The 19,343-nt window shown below is 36.0% G+C and overlaps 3 protein-coding genes across 3 annotated transcripts; 2 read left to right on the top strand and 1 right to left on the bottom strand.

The window, feature by feature from the left end:
* Window positions 1–1,264: 1,264 nt before the first annotated feature.
* LOC143554908 (serine carboxypeptidase-like 13) lies at window positions 1,265–5,874 on the top strand. Its single transcript, XM_077044571.1, has 14 exons — window positions 1,265–1,380; window positions 2,480–2,625; window positions 2,701–2,777; window positions 2,908–3,030; window positions 3,162–3,264; window positions 3,343–3,380; window positions 3,487–3,588; window positions 4,519–4,605; window positions 4,688–4,792; window positions 4,917–4,988; window positions 5,062–5,210; window positions 5,345–5,458; window positions 5,536–5,590; window positions 5,791–5,874. The coding sequence occupies exons 1-14, from the start codon at window positions 1,265–1,267 to the stop codon at window positions 5,872–5,874; spliced, it is 1,371 nt and encodes a 456-aa protein (XP_076900686.1).
* Window positions 5,875–7,321: 1,447 nt separating this feature from the next.
* LOC143554907 (laccase-17-like) lies at window positions 7,322–9,517 on the top strand. The gene is made up of 6 exons (XM_077044570.1): window positions 7,322–7,423; window positions 7,528–7,679; window positions 7,776–8,020; window positions 8,095–8,223; window positions 8,310–9,260; window positions 9,354–9,517. The coding sequence occupies exons 1-6, from the start codon at window positions 7,322–7,324 to the stop codon at window positions 9,482–9,484; spliced, it is 1,710 nt and encodes a 569-aa protein (XP_076900685.1). The 3' UTR covers window positions 9,485–9,517.
* A 1,731-nt stretch (window positions 9,518–11,248) lies between these two features.
* LOC143554917 (uncharacterized) lies at window positions 11,249–18,993 on the bottom strand. Its single transcript, XM_077044582.1, has 10 exons — window positions 18,977–18,993; window positions 16,864–16,993; window positions 16,304–16,476; window positions 15,132–15,535; window positions 14,231–14,285; window positions 13,816–14,150; window positions 12,991–13,332; window positions 11,759–11,912; window positions 11,602–11,698; window positions 11,249–11,526 (listed from the first exon to the last, which is right to left on the bottom strand). The coding sequence occupies exons 2-10, from the start codon at window positions 16,974–16,976 to the stop codon at window positions 11,376–11,378; spliced, it is 1,824 nt and encodes a 607-aa protein (XP_076900697.1). The 5' UTR covers window positions 16,977–16,993; window positions 18,977–18,993; the 3' UTR covers window positions 11,249–11,375.
* Between the last annotated feature and the right edge of the window lie 350 nt (window positions 18,994–19,343).

Genomic DNA, 19,343 nt, shown 5'->3' with positions numbered 1-19,343 from the left:
GCGTAATCTTACCATTTTACCCTAGATACGAACTGATATATTCTCAAAATTCAGTAAGATCCAATTCTAAAATAAGAAATGGTAAATCACACACTGAGATGTTATAATGATTATAACGTATCATTATAATCATTATAACATATATAATTTAGGCCGCCTTTTTTAAGTCAAGTGATTATAATGAGTTTATGCTTTGGATAGAGGTACGGTGTGCCTACATCCCACCCTCCCCAGACCCTACTTATAGCTTTGCTGTCGGTGAGATTTTACTGGGCATGATTGATTGATTGATTGATTATAATGAGTTTCTATTTAATTCTAGAGTTCCAACTTCCAACAGAAAAATGAAATTGTGATGTAATTGTAACCTAGGCAGCTACCATTCACTAAAATCACTTGATTTTGCATTATCATGTAAAAAACCAGTAATACCATTACTCCTAAAGTAGATATCGACTTTCAAGATGACCAATAGAAAGAAAGCTATACCTGAAAGATTTTCATGAAGCCATTTTGAATTCTTGGGGCTAATGTGGCTGTTCCACCACCACGAATACATACGCCTCGAGTCCGCCTTTGACAAAGTCGCCATGGTCAACCTTCCGGTAAACCAGAACTCCTAAAGTTCAACACAGACGTGCGACTTATTTAGACCTTAGAACAAACAAGTACGAAACGTTTCAGGTTTTGATGACCATATAACAGTCAGAGAAGCAATCAACTCTATCTGATCAACACGGAACAATCATGAGTTCATTTAACAAAAGAGAGAATAACAACGCATCAGACAACGATTTTCAAATGTCAATCAAAGTTTTTCATAAATGCCATAAATAGAGTTGTTATACTATTACATCAACTTTATAGCAATATTTCATTTTCAACAAGCCACACCTAACTCTAAAATAAAATAAAAAAATATTAAAAAACCTAAAAAAAAAACAGTAACCAGCCCTAATTTTGAGATTACGTAAGAGCACTGGGTTTGAACGAGCCATTAGGTGTTTAAACGAGCCGAGCTTGGCTCGTGGGTAGTTTTTCAAAATCGGCCTCGGCTCGGCTTGTTTATTATTTTTAATAAGAAATTATCCAAAAAAAAGTTTTTCTTCTCTGTTAATTATAATTGGGAGATCCGGTTCATCTCAAATAGAACCATAACAGTCGGTTCCATCATTATCTAAAAGAAAATTTGTACGTGTTATATCTATGTTCACTAAATATTTATCTGATTGATTTGACCCTCAATTATCTGCACATGAGTTCAATGTTGTTTGCTGTGTTTCTTGTGATGGTTTCCTTGTTGGCGGCCACAGAATCACAGTTGCTGGTTAACACATTGCCAGGTTTCACTGGCGATCTTCCTTTCACACTTGAAACTGGGTAAGTATTTATTTCCATTGTTTATTAGTGTTGTTTAATTACCCAGTGGGCCTGACTAATCTTATTAAGTTGTAACTTGCATGGAGTTTATTATACCGTAAATGAGACGAACCGAGCTCAAGCTCTTTTGATTTACAAGAGCCTGAGCTCGGCTCGTTTTGGGCGCTTTTTCTAAAGCTCGAGCTAGGCTCGTTAGTTGTTTGTTGAAGCTGGGGCTCCACTTGGGTTCGGCTTGTTATTAATTAATATACATTTTTATTTAATTTTATTTTTAGAAAAATCTCAAACGAGCTTAAGCTCGGCTCTAGCTCTAGCTTGTGTAGCACCTTAAACGAGCCAACTCAAGCTCGGCTGTGTAGTATGAAATTAGTACAAAGAATTCCAAAGGAGGTCAAACTAAAAAATACACAAGGCTCAATAAGGACCACGAGCCTAAACGAGCTTACCATACAAGGTTTGAGCTCGAGTCGATAACTAAACAAGCTTTATTTGAGGCTTGGCTGGAGCTCAAAAAATCTTGGCTAGTTTTGAGGGCTTTTAAGATTTAGTTAACTTGTTGACTAGGTTGTTTCAACATTATAAATACATAAAGTTAGGGTTAATGATTATTAAAGTTGTGTTTTTTAGAACGGTGACTTTCTTGTATTTAGGCTACCGCACTCTCTCCAAATTTGAAAAGCCCCAATGCCCCACTTTGGCCAAGGTATGTTGTCTTAACCGGGCCCACGCTAGCTTCATAGTTTGGCTTGGGCGTTCCACCGGGAAACCATACCGCCGGCTGCCACTTGATAGTCGTTGTGCCGCCACAAGAGCAAAATTCTCTGGCGTAACACACGGTGGGGCGAAAACCCGTGTGGGCTCGGAATCCGAACGAACAAAAATCCTTCATTTCCAATATCCACCCAAAGTGACACAAGTGGGGATCGAACTTGGGTCTCCATTAGAAAAACTAAGGCATCCTACCACTAGACCAAAAGTGGGGTGTGTTCTTCGTTAATTGTTACATATCGACCTTGAATTGGTTTACAACCATAATAGAGAATTAAAATGTAAACATACTAACTGTAACTGTAATTGTTGGGGGGTTGAACAAATTAAGCTACATTGGAGTAGGAGAATTTGATGATGTGCAGTTGTTTTACTACTTCTTGGAGTCTCAAGGGAACCCAAAAGATGACCCTCTTATGTTTTGGTTCAATGGAGGCCCTGGTTGTTCTGGTCTTTCTGGCCTTTTGTATCAGATAGGTAACTGTTCTTTCGAATGACATTGATTCATATGTGTTTTAAGTTTTCCTTAGCGAATTCATCGATTTTTGGCAGGCCCCATTACCTTTAACTATGCAAATTCCACTATGGAGAAGCCGATACTTGAGATAAACCCTTATAGTTGGACCAAGGTGTTGAGTCTTTACCCTCTTCTTTTATTTTCTAAGGATCTTTATTGAACTAATAGCTCTCTACGAGTGGAATTTTACTGAGTACGTTTGTCTACTTATAAATTTTGAAATGGCAATGACTACATTTTAGGTGGCCAACATAATATTTGTCGATCAACCTGCTGGGACTGGATTCGCCTATGCAAAAACTGCTGAAGCTTACAATACAAACGATACATTATCAACAACTCATGCTTATAGCTTTGTGATGAAGGTATTTTAGAAGTCATTATCTTGATGAAATATGATCAGAATTATTTTCTCATTTTCTCAGGTAACAAGAAAACACAATATGCTCTATGTTTAAAGAAAATGTTTGCTTCTTGTGCCTGTCTATCTCAATAGTGGCTTGCGGATCATCCTAAATTTCTCAACAATCCATTGTATCTTGGTGCTGATTCCTACATGGGCATAGTGCTTCCCATGATTGTTCAAGAAATCTATAATGGTATTCATAGTTATTTTAAGTCCCAACCTTAAAGAAACAGAAGTTTGATTATAGTTAATTTGCTTCTGTCTTTTGTAGGCAATGAAGTCAGAAAAGAGTTACACATCAACATCAAAGTAAACAAATCAACCCATGTATTTGATCAATATAATTCTTTTAGTTCCTTTTTACACTGCGCGCTAATATGAGCAAATCACTTGGTTATTTTTTTCTCCAACTTAGGGCTACTTGCTTGGTAATCCTTTGACAGACATACATGGAGACTATAATTCAAGAATCGGATTTGCTCATGGTATGGCACTTTTGTCAGATGCAATCTACAAGGTAATTTATCAAGTATGGTTATAAGTCATCATCATCATCATCGTACTCAGTATATCCCACCAATAGCAAAACTATGGTAGGGTCTGAGTAGGGTAAGATGTAGACAGTCTTACCTCTACCCCATAGGAATAGAGAGGCTGCTTCCGGTGAGACCCCCGGCACAATAGTAGTTTTGCAACAAGCCTTGGACACAAGGCACATAACACTCAACCATCGACACACTGACCGATTGGTGCATGTACCCTTGTCTTTCGGCTATCAACGCCACCATATGATGTCTGATTAACCTTCTGCCACTTTTAATGTTATTTTCACGAGATTAGTAAATAACATTAAAATTAGTGCAATTTCACTTTTGCCCACCCGAGGGCTCACACATATATACATTAGATGCGCGCACCGCAAGCAGGGCATCAAGTATGGTTATAAGTATTTAAATTTTAAACCATAGTAATTAAAAGCCTTTGCTTCTTAGGCCTAAGCCCATTTTCCAAGCGAGGCCCAATATATGTGCTTTTTAGTTCCTAGGGTCTCGCTTCTTGAAGTTGACGACACCTCTACTAGTATTGATGACAGATCAAGAACAATGATCATTTGAACATTTACTCTTAATTACTTTTTTAACTTTTGGTTTTCATGTTTGAAAATTTTGATACTCTGAATATTTTGTTATTCAAGTTTGATCATTTGGTACTAATTACATGATATTAAATGTTACATAATAGCTTTTGTTTATTTTATATGAAGAATACTATTATTTTTCAAATACAAAATATATTTAAAAAGATTTTAAGTACGCTTTTTTTTTCTTAGGCCCTCACTATTTTTTCACCTAGGCCCAGGAGAGGCCTATGCGCCTTGTGTGCGACTAGCGCCTTTGATAATAAAATTGGCGCTATACCTGGGAAGTAAGTTACAGTTTTTTTGCAGTCAGTTAAAGAAAGTTGCAATGGAGAGTATTTGAAAGTATATGCCAACAACAGTCTCTGCATACAAGATCTTCAGGTGGTAGACAAGGTACCCGTGCTAGATATTGACTTAGGTTATTAGCTAATAATTTCCTTGTTGGAATTGTTTACATTTTGATGTTTACTCTTAGTGCCTTGAAAGAATAAACACGGGGCAGATTCTAGAGCCTTATTGTGACACTTCAAATACATTAAAACTATGGTCATTACCTCAAGTTCAAAAACAATGGTGTCGGGTATCACTCTATCTCTTAAGGATATTTCAGAGTTCAGACTAAATACAAATGGAAATCTAAGGAGAAAAAATATGTGGTTTTTCTGTACATACCATGTTTTTACTATACTTATTGGCTATTGCAGGATGACAACCATTTATACTCCTATGTTTGGGCCAATAACAGAGACGTGCGAGAAGCTCTTCATATTCGTGAGGTTTGTTCATTTATTTTTGTCTTGATTGGTTAATGATAATATACATTGTGGCAAATAATCTCATGACCATTAGGAATATGGTGATATCGAGTGGGTGCGATGCAACGATAGCTTGCGTTTTTATTTTGATAAGAAACCCATATCTTACGCAAACAACGTCCTGAGTAGTGTTGGCTATCATCAACGTCTTGCTGATAAACATTTACGAGCTCTTATATATAGGTAAATACTCTTTGCTATGCTTCTGCTCATTTTCAAAATTACAGCCCCCTTTTGTCACCAATTTTGGTCATGTAGTATTCACACAACTTTTTTGTTTATTTATTTTTTGTTTTTTTCTTGAATAAATCTTGCAGTGGAGACCATGACATGGTGGTTCCATATTTTAGCACAATCAGCTGGATTGAATCACTAAACTTGTCAGTTGTAGAAGATTGGAGACCGTGGTTTGTTGAGGAACAAGTAGCCGGGTTAGTCGTATTGCCATTTCTTGCAGCCATTACTTGCTGTCATAAAAACTGCATAAGTTAGTAATATTTTCTTGTAGATATACCGTGAAATATTCTAAAGACGACTACAACTTGACATTTGCTACGGTTAAGGTGAAATATGTACTTTGAAACTCATCTTCGTTTAGGGCATGACAAGAAAATTGAAAACTTGATTTTTTAGAAGGTCTTTCTGTTAAATACATAAATGTATCAAGTTTTGAACCTAAGTTCTAGTTTAGTATTTATTAATTTTTATATTTTATTTTGTTTATGATATATAGTGATGGTTGACCCTTTTGTATTGTTAAAAGGGAGGAGGTCACACGGCACCAGAGTACAAACCTAAAGAATGTTTAAGGATGCTTATGAGGTGGCTTGCTAACGAGATTTTATAAGCTAACAAGAGTTTAGTTCTATGTCAATATCTTTTTTGTTTTATTAATTCGATTATTTGTGTAATTGTGTGCATCATTTTGGGATTTGTAAAAATATTAGCCATTTGTGTAATTCAAAACCAAATGGGTAGGCCTAGCTTCTTCTCCATGTTTTGTTCATGCACATTAAAAGATTTCATTTATTGATAATCTCTAGCTTAGTGGTGACCCAACTCCTAAGAACTGGAACCTGAGATGTGACAGCATTTCTCGGGTACGCTATTATTTGATTATTGAGGAATCCCTAAGGATATATATGTAGTAGCAGCCTAGAACACAGCATGGTTATAAGTAGATACGGTCTTCAAATATTTGCCCCTTCACATTCTTTCATTATCAAAACATGCACGTCCTTATGCATTGCTGCTCATATGTGGCTTTACTTTAACTTACGGCTAAAAGGGTACTGCTCATAAATGGTTAACTGTCGCAACATGTTCATACCTTCATTTGACAGGCCCCTTGCGACCTTGTTGACCCTCACGGCTATAAATCTGACTATGATCTCACCCATTTGGTTTGCTTCACTACTCTCCCTAGCGATTGTTTTGTTCTAGTTTTCGGTGGCTGATTATGCGCTCAATTGGTTTAGTGGAAGTACCTTCCACTGTCAACACTTGTCCACTGTAAATGGAGCACGCAACTTTCTATGGCTGCATGTCATTATGACACACCAGTAATAAAGATATTCGTTAATTTATTAATAATTAACTTGCCCAGCTATAGCCACCAACTGTTTACCATGAACGGAAACTTCGCAATAGTTGAACCCCTATATAATTAATCATCTTGTTTGATTTTCATACTTCAATTTCACATAAAAGAACTTTTAAGATTTTTGAAAAATTACATCATGTCTTATCCGATTATTGATTTTGTTGTACGTAAAATACTTTAACCTGAAAGCGAACTTAGATACGATTCAAAAAGTTATACAAGTCGAACGAAATCAATAAAGCCTACATACATTACATATTCAATGCTGGCGAATGTGGTAATTAATTTAATTTGTTGCAATGTTGGATATTATGGTAATTAATTTAGTATGTGTTACGGTCGGTGCATGTTGCGCTGGAGATGTCATTGATGCAAATAATGTTTTGCTCAAGCGCAACAGTAGGTGGTCAATTTTACAATAATAATAATAATATAATAATAAGATAATAAAAATAATAATAAGAATAATAATATATAAATGAATTAGCATGTCCTTACGACAAAGGAAAACAGGTGGAAGTTCTCGCTTTCTTGGCACTCAAAAGATGCATTGCAACAAAAGTGGGTGGTCAATCATAAAATGTCTTTAAATCTTTGACCTGACCTTATATGTATATATCCAACTTTGATTGCATGTTTCTTATGCACTAAAAAGAAAAAGCTTCCAGCTTCTTGAAAGAGAGAGAGAGATATGGGCGGTTTTGTGAGAATAATATTATTCCAAATAGTTGCGATAACCTTACTTCTTTTGGTGTATTCGGCTGCAGGCACGACCAGGAACTATGAGTTTAATGTACGTTTCATTTTATACTATTTATCTAGTTAGCGTGTTAGTTATTTATGTAATGTAATAATTGTAAGGTAACATATGGATATTATATGCATTTCTGCATGCAGATCCAGCTGCAAAATGTGACACGGCTTTGCCACACGAGGAGCGTGGTGACAGTGAACGGGAAATTTCCAGGTCCACGTATCGTAGCTAGGGAGGGTGACCGCTTGCTTATCAAAGTTACCAACCATGTCTCCAATAATATTACAATCCATTGGTACGAGATCGCTGCATGCATACATATAAATATATTGAATTTCTAGCTAGTTAACATAATAATACTAATCAGAGGCTGGACTTTATGTGACCACAGGCATGGTATTCGTCAGCTACAGAGTGGATGGGCAGACGGGCCAGCGTACATAACGCAATGCCCCATACAAACAGGACAGAGTTATGTGTACAACTATACGGTGGTTGGACAAAGAGGAACTTTGTTTTGGCATGCGCATATATCATGGCTAAGAGCGAGTGTGTACGGCCCTCTCGTCATTCTCCCAAAGCTTAATGTCCCATACCCTTTTACAAAGCCGTATAAACAAGTTCCCATCATCTTCGGTAAAAGTTTTTTTAAGTTTCTTTATAAGTTTTCTTAGCATGATATATCGAGATTTTATGTCTGCACTCTGCAGGAGAATGGTTCAATACTGATCCAGAAGCCATAATTGCCCAAGCAACACAAACTGGTGGAGGTCCAAATGTTTCTGATGCCTATACCTTCAACGGCCTTCCTGGTCCTTTGTATAACTGTTCTGCTAAAGGTACTTCGGTACATGCATATGTTAATATATATTTATGTGTACGTTTTCAGCTTAGCTAGATTAATATTTAATGTGTTTGCTGGCAGATACGTTCAAACTGAAGGTGAAGCCCGGGAAGACATACCTACTTCGACTGATCAATGCAGCACTCAATGATGAACTCTTTTTTAGCATAGCAAATCACACCCTCACAGTCGTTGAAGCTGATGCCATTTACATAAAACCTTTCGACACTGAAACACTTATACTAGCTCCTGGTCAAACCACCAATGTCCTCCTTAAGACCAGACCCGAATTTCCTGGTGCCAACTTTCTTATGTCCGCTAGACCATATGTTACAGGACAAGGAACCTTTGACAATTCAACAGTTGCTGGTATTCTTGAATACGAGTCGTCCATTTGCATGAAAAACCTGCCGCTCTTTAAACCAACACTGCCATCATTAAATGACACTTCATTCGTGACACGGTTTTCAAATAGACTTCGAAGCTTGGCAAGTGCTCAGTTTCCGGCTAATGTCCCACAGAAGATTGACAAGCATCTCTTTTTCACTGTAGGACTTGGTACGAGTCCTTGTGAGAAAAATAAAACTTGCCAAGGTCCAAACGGAACTAGGTTTGCTGCGTCTATTAACAACGTGTCCTTTGTACAGCCGAGTGTCGCCCTTCTCCAGTCGCATTATTCCGATCAGTCAAAGGGTGTTTACGCTCCTTATTTCCCCATCAGCCCCTTACACTGGTTTAACTTCACCGGGACTCCTCCGAACAATACCTTTGTGAGTAACGGTACAAAACTCATGGTTCTTCCGTTTAATACTAGCGTCGAGTTAGTCATGCAAGATACCAGCATTCTTGGCGTCGAAAGCCACCCTCTTCATCTTCATGGCTTCAATTTCTTTGTTGTCGGTCAAGGGTTTGGAAACTATGATCCTAACAACGACCCTAAGAACTTCAATCTTGTGGACCCTGTTGAAAGAAACACGGTTGGTGTCCCTTCTGGCGGGTGGGTTGCTATACGATTTCTTGCGGATAACCCAGGTTTTCTTCCATGGTCTATATATCACTGTTGTGCCTTACAACATAAGATGTATTCGAAGTCGTCATTGACTGCATGTTTTTTGTTTTTGCCAGGTGTATGGTTCATGCATTGCCATTTGGAAGTTCATACAAGTTGGGGTTTGAAGATGGCTTGGCTCGTTTTGGATGGAAAACTTCCCAACCAAAAGCTTTTACCTCCACCACTTGATCTTCCAAAATGTTGAAACTTCTTTTGGCTGCCTCAATTCAGTTCAATTCAATTATATTATTTTAGCATTCAGTTTTATCGGATTTGTATTGTCAAGTATCCCTAAGAGTTGACTTAACAAGAATCGAAGGCTTTTCATTTTGGCATCCTCTTTTTTAGCTTCTGAACTTTATGTATGTTGGGAAACATTCTTAATAAAAAAATGTATTCTTTTATCGATCGTATCCTAGTTTTTAGCTTGCTCTCGTGAATGTTATGTTTAGATCCGACATTCGTACGTAACATCACTGGTTTTTTCTTTAAAAGTCCAACACACCCCCTTTAATATTACTCCTAATCTACTCATTGTCCACTATAGGACTCGAAGAGACCATTTACAAGTGCCGAAAACGAAATTAAACATATGAGAATCAGCACAATCATATACTCCCTAGCCTGGTATAAGTTTATATAGTTTAATGCAGAGCACTTGCACTTCCACACATGTTTTGTATACAACTTCTCTTTTAAACCTTTGCAACTTATAGCAATTGGTATCTACAAGATACAGAGAGAATTCGTTTATTGATTTAGGATCGTTCTCATTACAAGTGAAAAGATTTGCAGGGTATTTATAGATTTCCAAGGGTTGTGAAACCCCTCTCAAACCGACGTGATGGTACAGGCGTAACCACCTACACTTAGGTTAACACTACATAATACAATTTGATACTTCTATTAACTACATAATACTTAGGTACCGACGACTCACTATAGCAAATGAAAGTAAAAAACCCAAAAATAAAGTCATGATATACCCAAAATAATATTGGTATTCGTATAGCTTACGATTCCATTTATACTATCTTTGTGTTTATATTTATAAATGATAAATCTACGTTGTATTGGCTAATAAACAAGTCATGTCGACTTGTTAACCCATTTAACACAATTAGTTATGTGTGAGAGAGATGTGCAAGAAACCGAAAAAACCGATCCGAAACCAAAAAATCCAAACCAAAAAAACCAAATCGAATCAAAAACCGACGGTTTGGTTTTATGTTTTAGTAAAAAACAAAATTATGGTTCGGTTTTAGTTTGCATGTAATAAAAACCGGAAAAAAAAACAAACCGAACTGAATTTCTAGATTTTTATTTGTTTATTTTTTATTATAAGTAATTTAAGAATTTAATAATTATATAACTCAAATATTTTTGGCCAAATATATAATAGTCACTTAATAATTAACAAAATTATTTACATAAACTCATTATTTTCGGCCTAACTTTTCTTTCGGCCTAAAATCTTTAGGTTCAAACGACAAAAACCGAAACTGAACTGAAACCAATAAGAAAACTGAGAAACCAAAACCGAAAAAACCAAAGCCAAACGGTTTCAAAAATCCAAAAACCGAAGTTTCGGTTTTTGGTTTGGCCTTAGCCCAAAAGCCCACTGTGCGCACCTGTGTGTTTATGTCATAAAAGGGCTAGACACTGTAAAGGCTTTTTTAGTGATTAACATGTCCGCCTGTCCATGACCGAACCTGTCAGCCCGTCTATGACCCAAACCGTTTGACTCAAACCTAACTCGATTAACTCTTTCTAATCATATCACATAAACAAGTGTCATAAATTTTGCAACTTTATTCGTCTAACACGAGCCACAATGAGAAGTTTGATGAGTAAAAGGTACACACCGAGTACAAGGTACTTATAAATGACATGTCATTGAGAAGACAATTGATCATAATTCCAGAATTTATAACCTCAGAAAAAGAGATCTCTTGACATACCAAAAACAAAAAATCCCATTTTTCTAGCTTAAAATTAAATCTCAAAAGTCTTGTAATGAAGCTAATTTTCAGGATTTGACCCCCTACAAAAAAACCAAAATACTAGTTTGGAGGACAAAATTCATTAGTAAAAAGTCAGTCTTCTTTGAGCTTATTGACATACTTGAGAAACGCACGAGCCGGATTCTCCCTTGGCGGTGCACGTACACGGCTCGACCTCCTCAGTTCAGCCTCTTCTTCCATTTTGATCCTCTGAGCCTCCTTTGATTTCTTCTGCATCTCACCTCTGCAAATAAAAAACAGTCTCTTAATAAACACATCAACAAGACCTGTTAAAAAACAATAAGTTGACGAATCTTACGATATTTGGTTGTAACGTTTCTCCAGCTGCTTTTTAAGAGCCTTTTCCCGCTCACCCTTTTCATTTAGCGACCCCAACAAATCATCAAGCTGCGGTTAAAAAAATCACAAGTCAAGAAAATGAGAAGGATTTGTAAATGTACATGTACATGTAGAGCTATATGAATAGTAGCCCCACTGTTTGTTATCACAGCTTTCAACAAATATTCGTGCCTCCTTGCGAAAATACCAGTACCTGTTGTAATCCCTGTCTTTACCTAACGGGTTGGTGCGTACAAATATCTTCTCCATTTCCCGCTGCAGATATTCTTTCTGCAGATACAAGAATAAAAATAACAAAACTTTATCATCAAATAGAAAAAAGTAGAGGTGGCAAAATGGATGGGTCAAAACGTTATTTTTCTTTTCTTTCTTTTTTTTGGGCTCTTTTGGGTTAACTCAAAAACACTTTTTGTTCAAAAATTTCAAACTTTTAATGAGCTACTATGAGTACAAAGACCATACTATTTCAAATATAATCTACTTCTTAATCGAATTTGGAGGTTGTTGAACTAGACCAAGAATGTGTGTCAGAAGTCAACCGAGACAAAGTATGAATTCAGGGCATATTCAAACACTTCAGTTTCTGTTTTCAGTTACTAATAATTAAAAAAGAGTTTTAACTTTGTTAAGATTATAGTGCCTTTTCTTGTGTCAGTAACTTTCTTAGGAAATCATTTTTCAGTTTATATTACCTTTGTTAAGATAGTTGAGAAAATATTCCAAAAAATGTGTCTGACTTTTTACGGGTGCAAATGAGCCGAGCCGAGCCCGTGCTCGACTAGGCTCAAGCTCGGCTTGTTTAACTTACACAGAGCTCGAGCTCGGCTCATTTCGATCTCTATTTCTAAAGCTCGTTCATGAGTAGTTTTTGAAGCCCAGGTCGGCTCGTTTACTATTACTTAATTAATTTTTATATATCTATAGGTATTTTTATGTATATTTTTTCACTTGTAATTTTATATATAACAAAATACATATTGTATAGTTATTTTTCATAATATTAAGTAGATTGATTAATAATTATTAAATATGTATAAACATTAATTATATTAATGAACGGCTCGTGAGCCGGCTCGAGCTCGTTTATTAAATGAACTTATTTTTAGGCTCGAGCTCAGGCTCGGGCTAGTCTAAGCTTGGCTCGATCGAGCTTTCTCACGAGCCGATCTCGAGCAACTTGCAAGCAGCTCGGCCCGCTTGCACCCCTAGATTTTTTAATTTGACCGAGTTTAAATACCCTTCAGGTGACTTTGAGCATGTGCTACATATTCCAATTTAGTTGATTTCTTTATGTTGACCCGAAACGACTGATTCATAAGTAAACTGATTAACATTACCACCTCTAAACGAGCAACACTAACCTGCTCTCAGAAATGTGAACATCATTTCCATTTGAAGCAGCCTTCACCATTTCTTTTATCTCTCTCCTCATTCTTCCTTGTTCCAGCGCTTCACCTCGTTTTTCTGCTGCCAGTGCCTTTCGCTCTTCAATATATTCATCCAGATTTTCTCTCATTATGCCGCTTGCTAGGACTACACTAATTAACTGAGCAAAGATAGCTAGCTTTGCATGAATATCTAAAAGACCATAATGACCCCGCCTAATGGTACTTATGTGAGTAGATAGTTCCTCATTGCCCTCCAGTTCCAAGAAATCACACACGTATTCCCTCCACGTGACCAACGAAATCTGCATCAAATGATATGTTAATAAAAAGAATAGTTTCACAAGTACGATTGATTTCGCCCTTTTAAATTTTAACTAAATATGCATATTATTTTGTCTTCAGCGGGTCAAATGGGTAAATATTATAAAAAATAAATTATTATAAAATGGTAAAATACTTCAATTGTGGTCAAGTTAAGTTTTGACCCGCATTGAAATTACCCGTTTTTAGTTTTTACCAGACACCGACCCATCAAATTAAGCAAAAGGCCAAATGAGTAATTTTTTAAAACTTCACCAAAAAATAACAGGTAAAAATAGCCCATTTGGTTTTTAAATGTTTACCACTTCATAAAACAATTTATTTAAAATGGTAAAAAAAAACACCTAAAGGTGTTGTCGGGGGGTAATTTGAACCACATTAATGTTACCCATCTTGACCCGATACCAACCCGTCCATTTGAGCGAACAAAATGCATGTGTAATTTAAGAAACTATGAGCCATACCTTAAGCTTTCGTTTTTTCTTCTGTAGAGCTATGAAATAATCACCCTCATCCTTTATAAGCATACGAAGAAGAGCAGAATAAGACTCCACAAAGAGCACTACATTGCTTTCTTTGTAGCAAATCGCATTTTCAAAATCATCCAATGAAAATGGTGACAAGTTCAATAGTTTACTATATGAACAACAAAAATCCCAAGTCATCAAAAGATCACCAACACACTCCATTGGTTCTTTAAAGTCTCTGGTTGGTGGAGGACGGGTAGCAAATACAGGATCATCAGCAGCAGGGCGCACCAACAAATCATCAATTGGATACTTGATGGGCACAGCATCTTCTGTTATGTTTAGATACATCAAAAATTGTTAAAAATATATTTAGTAGAGTGCAAGATTTTTAAGTAGTACAAGAGTACACCAATCTCCTTGTCATCGTTCAGTTTCTTTCGCTTACGTTCTCCATTATTTGCCTCCTGAATAACTCATGAAACAAATAGTTTATTACAAAGAAATGATTTCCATTCGTTTTTACTATAAGTGGCAACTCAGCCCATTTACTTATGAACCATTTTGAGAATAAGGTTAAATTTTATGCCTAACCGAGTAAACAAATGTAATAATGGAAAACTATAAGGAAACGAGTCAAATAAGACAAAGGTTACCCAAAGTAACCATTTGATGGAATAAACTTTAGTAAATATGATTTTGCAAGCGCATATTCAATAATTATCCTATTTAAATATAAAAGAAAAAAGTGGCCATGAAGTGTAAAGGGTACAACCTGCCCATTTTCTATCTCTAATTTATATAGTTTTCCTTCGTTCTCCATTTTTGTCTCATCTTTTCATGCTTTCCCTTTTTTTCTCTTTCGAACTTCCAATACTCCTATGAGACTAATAATCAGATATTATAGCTAGAGCTTTGATTCATAAACTGAAGCAAAAGCCTTGGCCATGAAGTGTAAAGGGTACAACCTGCCCATTTTCTATCTCTAATTTATATAGTTTTCCTTCGTTCTCCATTTTTTGTCTCATCTTTTTATGTTTTCCCTTTTTTCCTCTTTCGAACTTCCAATACTCCTATGAGACTCATAATCAGATATTATAGCTAGAGCTTTGATTCATAAACTGAAGCAAAAGCCTAATGGTATTGGCGGGACTTGAAGAAATTTATAGCTATAACATTCAACTACTTGATGTATAGGAAACATTATATATAATATATATACTCTACTAAGATCAGAACATGCATCTTGGCCCCAACATCTCTAAAGTCTTTATCATTTTATACAAACAGAGCTCACAAAATAAAAATGTTACCTTGTCGTTCTTAGAAAGTTTCCTCTTGGGTGCAATCTTGTCCCTCAACTCCTCTGGAAGAATAGTTGAGATCCCATATTTATGTGCCAACTTATCATGAAGCACCCAAGGAGCACTCCTATATGTAGACTCTCTAATAAAAGACTTCAAAACATCTCTACTAAATGGCAATTTTTTCTTGATCAAATCATCTCCACTTACAACAGCACTTTCAGTTACTTTCTTATCTTTATCAAGCCACGCTACCTGGTACTGTGTCTTTTCAACTTCCTCATCAATTACTTTCATTATCTTGCATGGATATATGCGATTGTTTTTCCTTCCATATATCTCACTGCCCTCTGACAAACGCTCCCTTAACTTTGCGGCAACACCAGCCACAAGATCTCTTAAAGGGAGCATGCCTGAAAACACCAAATACATCTTAACTCAAACTATAACATCAGACAAGCACTTCTTTATGTGCTAAAAAAACGCAGCACGGAATATTAAATTTCAATAAAAAAATAATAAGGTAAAACAAATAAGTATCTAGCATGACATGCCTATACAACATTCAAATCAAGTACTAGAGACTGCATTGAACTTTAAACTTTAAAGCAGCATTTTAGTAAGAACACTTGGGTGCAGGAATGTTACAAATAAACATAAGTTCAAAGGAGCAGCCACCTAAAGAAACTGATGCTAGTCTTTTAGTAGAAATTAACAAGTGTCAACCAGAGTCAAAGTCTTGTAACACTAGTTAGAGATTGAAGCAAAAGAAAAGATACTTTAAAAGGTTTTGATAGTATCATAGTTCACTTCAATTATCTGTCTAAGCTGAGCTTAGAACAAAGATCACATAATCACTAATCTGGACTAAAGAAGAACAAGATGAGTTTGCTAAACAGCCACAACTTAATGTTAGCAATGGCATAATAACTCAAAACTCTAACCTCAAAAATTACTACTAGTAGTTTTTGTAATTTACCGATGCATATGATAAGTGCAAAGAGCAAACAATAACTAAAATAAAGTCTATACGTACGAGATAAAGGCAGGTAATGCATACCCTAACAGAAATATTGGCTAACACATAAAGGCATGTAATGTAACTGCAAGCATAACCTGAGAATAAACTAACTCCCCATCAACTACACAAAACTACATAATAAGATAGGAAGATTGATTGCTGAATTGAACATCACGCAGCACAGGCTCCATCAGCTCTTTCGGAAACTGCTGAACCTTCTCATTCGCCTGTTTTTCTGAAACTAGTGCCTCTTCATAAGTCAAGTTGGTTTTTCCAGTGCTCTTGCAAGTCCACACTCTTTCACGATACAGATTTATCCGTTCCAAGTATTCACTATTAACCAGAAACATATCATTTCAATCAAAGATAGAACATATAAGTATAACCTTCATCTTTCAAGTGGATTTTTTACAGTAGGAGTTAGGACAAAAAAAAGCATAAACTTTATTTTTCTTACTGCTTTACTAACAAACAGTTAGTACTTTACCTGCAATGTTGCCCATGTGTAATGTAAAAAGAATAAAAAGTAAATATAAGTTTGTAATGCATTTCATAAAAGATTATTATAGAGGTGTATGTTTATACAAAGATCCTTGATCCAGTTCATAATTTTAGGGCAAAACTCTGTTAATTTTAATATTTTTAGATCTAAATTGCTTAAGCTTAAAAATGCACATGCATTCTCCTTCTAAAACAAATAATGACCAAAAAGGAAAATACCGATAATCACGAAAAATCTCTTTAGTAAAGCGAATTTGAAACACCAACTCCTCAGGCATCAAATCATCAGGTCTCTCCGAAAGGGAGAACGGCTTCCTTTTAAGCAATGGCATTTCATCAAACACCTCACCTGCACATGCAGACATCCAAAACAAATCAAACAATATCCTACAAAAATATTACCAAAATGCCACACACCGTTTCTAAACCCTAAAACTCTGTTTTCACAACTGATTTCAACAAAACAATCTAGCAATAACCAAACTGACAAAACTTATAAGTAATGGCACTTCATCTAACCACTTACATGCACAAACAAACATCCACATAAAATCAAACAAAAAAACCAAATGCCACACGCCACTTCTAAACCCTAAAACTCTGTTTTCTCAACTAATTTCCACAAAACAATCTCGCAATAACCAAACTAACATAACAATTAAGCAATGGCACTTCATCAAACAACTCACCTACACATATAACCAAAATGTTACACACCTTTTCTAAACCCTAAAATTCTGTCTTCTAAATTAATTTCAACGAGACAATCTCACAGTAACCAAAGTAACAAAACTTTTAAGCAATAGCATTTCATCAAACAACTCACCTGCACAAATCACCAAAATGCCTAACAAAATTACCAAAACGCCACACGCAATTTCTAATCCCTAAAAAGCCATTTACCCAACTAATTTCAACGAAAAAATCTCACGATAACCAAACTATCAAGTAATGGCATTTCATCAAACACCTCACCTGAACAACTAGCCAAAATGCCTAAAAAATTAACAAACTGCCACACGCCATTTCTAAACCCTAAAAGCTGTTTTCTCAACTGATTTTAATGAAACAATCTCATAATAACAAAACTTATAAGGCAAAGGCATTTCATCAAACAACTCACCTGCACAAAAAAATGGCGCACACCATTGCTAAACCCTAAAACCCGTTTTCTCAACTAATTTCAACAAACCAATCTCACAAAAACCAAACAAAAAAACTTTTAAGCAATGGAATTTCATCAACACCTCACCTGCACAAATTACCAAAATGTCCACTATTTCAAAACCCTAGAACATCATTTTCTTAACTAATTTCAGCGAAACAATCTCCCAATAACGAAACCAACAAAACAATTAAGCAATAGCATTTCATCAAACACCTCACCTGCACAAATAACCCAAATCCTGCAATAATTACCAAAATGCCACACACCATTGCTAAACCCTAAAACTCTGTTTCCTCAACTAATTTCAACGTAACAATCTCACAAAAACCAAATTGACAAAACTTTTAACCAACGACATTTCATCAAACACCTCACCTGCACAAACAACCAAAATGCTTACAAACTTACCAAACTGCCGCACACCAGTTCTAAACCCTAAAACGATGTTTCCTCAACTAATTCAAACGAAACAATCTCACAATCAACAAACTAACAAACGTTTTAAGCAATAGCATTTCATCAAACACCTCATCGACACAAATAACCATCCACAACAAATCTAACAAAATCCTACAAAAATGACCAAAACACCATTTCTAAACCTTAAAACACCGTTTCCTCAACTAATATCAACGAAACAATCTCACAAAAACCAAACTACCAAAATTTTCAAAAAATGAAATTCCATCAAACACCTCACCTGCACAAACAGCTTAAAAAAATGACCAAAACGCCACACACCATTCCTAAACCCAAAAACACCAATCTCACAATCAACAAACGACAAATGATGCTGTAAGTAAAGCCTAAAACTCTGTTTTCTCAACTAATTTCAAGTTCAACGAAACAATCTGACATTTCATCAAACACCTCATCTGCACAAACAAATAAAACAACAAAATTACCAAAACGCCATTTCAAAACCCTAAAACTCCGATTCCTCAACTGATTCCAACCAAACTAACGAAATGATTTCAATACTGACGTAAGCAAACCCTAACTACACAAAACAAGTGTCGAAAACCCTAACCACAAGCCGCGAAGCGAGATTCAATCTAAAGAAACAAAATGCAAATCATGTTTCCCGCCACAATTTGATTGAAAACCGTACAGAATCATCGGTGAAGTAAAGCAGTACGAGTAAAGTGAAATTAAACTGTTTACCGGCGGTTAGTTGGTTGGTAGGTAGGTCAGATCGTCCGGTGGGTTTTGACGGTGGCAATTGATTTGATTTGGTTTGGTTTACCGGTTAATAGTCTTTTTGAGAAACTCTTCCTTTCTTCTCGGGAGCCAAATAAATATATGAAGATCTAAATTATATAACTAGTCCTTTACCTATCAAACAAAGACTTAACGACTCCCTCTTCTATGTTAGGGTTTTTCAAATTACACACGGTCGTCATGCCATTGGTTATTTAGCGTGTTGCGTCGACGATTTTTACATGTGGCGTGATGTCATTGGTTCTTGTACGTGGCACGTCGAGGGTTTTTCTGATTTGCTTTTTAATTGTTGTGGAGTTGTTACATTAGT

Source organism: Bidens hawaiensis, unplaced genomic scaffold (genome assembly GCF_021521415.1).
Source record: "Bidens hawaiensis isolate Kalapana, Puna unplaced genomic scaffold, B.hawaiensis_p1.1 tig00017875_1, whole genome shotgun sequence".
Classification (NCBI taxonomy): Eukaryota; Viridiplantae; Streptophyta; class Magnoliopsida; order Asterales; family Asteraceae; genus Bidens; species Bidens hawaiensis.
This window is presented reverse-complemented; position numbering and strand designations above follow the sequence as displayed.

Excerpts from the sequence above, each read along its gene's own strand:
- LOC143554908 (XM_077044571.1), top strand. The coding sequence starts at position 1,265 with ATGTTGTTTGCTGTGTTTCTTGTGATGGTTTCCTTGTTGGCGGCCACA. Across the intron at positions 4,989-5,061 it reads AAGCTCTTCATATTCGTGAG|GAATATGGTGATATCGAGTG; the intron begins GTTTGTTCATTT and ends CATGACCATTAG. Across the intron at positions 5,211-5,344 it reads TTACGAGCTCTTATATATAG|TGGAGACCATGACATGGTGG; the intron begins GTAAATACTCTT and ends TAAATCTTGCAG.
- LOC143554907 (XM_077044570.1), top strand. The coding sequence starts at position 7,322 with ATGGGCGGTTTTGTGAGAATAATATTATTCCAAATAGTTGCGATAACC. Across the intron at positions 7,424-7,527 it reads CCAGGAACTATGAGTTTAAT|ATCCAGCTGCAAAATGTGAC; the intron begins GTACGTTTCATT and ends TTCTGCATGCAG. Across the intron at positions 8,021-8,094 it reads ACAAGTTCCCATCATCTTCG|GAGAATGGTTCAATACTGAT; the intron begins GTAAAAGTTTTT and ends TGCACTCTGCAG.
- LOC143554917 (XM_077044582.1), bottom strand. The coding sequence starts at position 16,976 with ATGCCATTGCTTAAAAGGAAGCCGTTCTCCCTTTCGGAGAGACCTGAT. Across the intron at positions 11,913-12,990 it reads AGAGCAGGTTAGTGTTGCTC|AAAGAATATCTGCAGCGGGA; the intron begins GTTTAGAGGTGG and ends TTGTATCTGCAG. Across the intron at positions 11,527-11,601 it reads AAACGTTACAACCAAATATC|AGGTGAGATGCAGAAGAAAT; the intron begins GTAAGATTCGTC and ends TTTTATTTGCAG.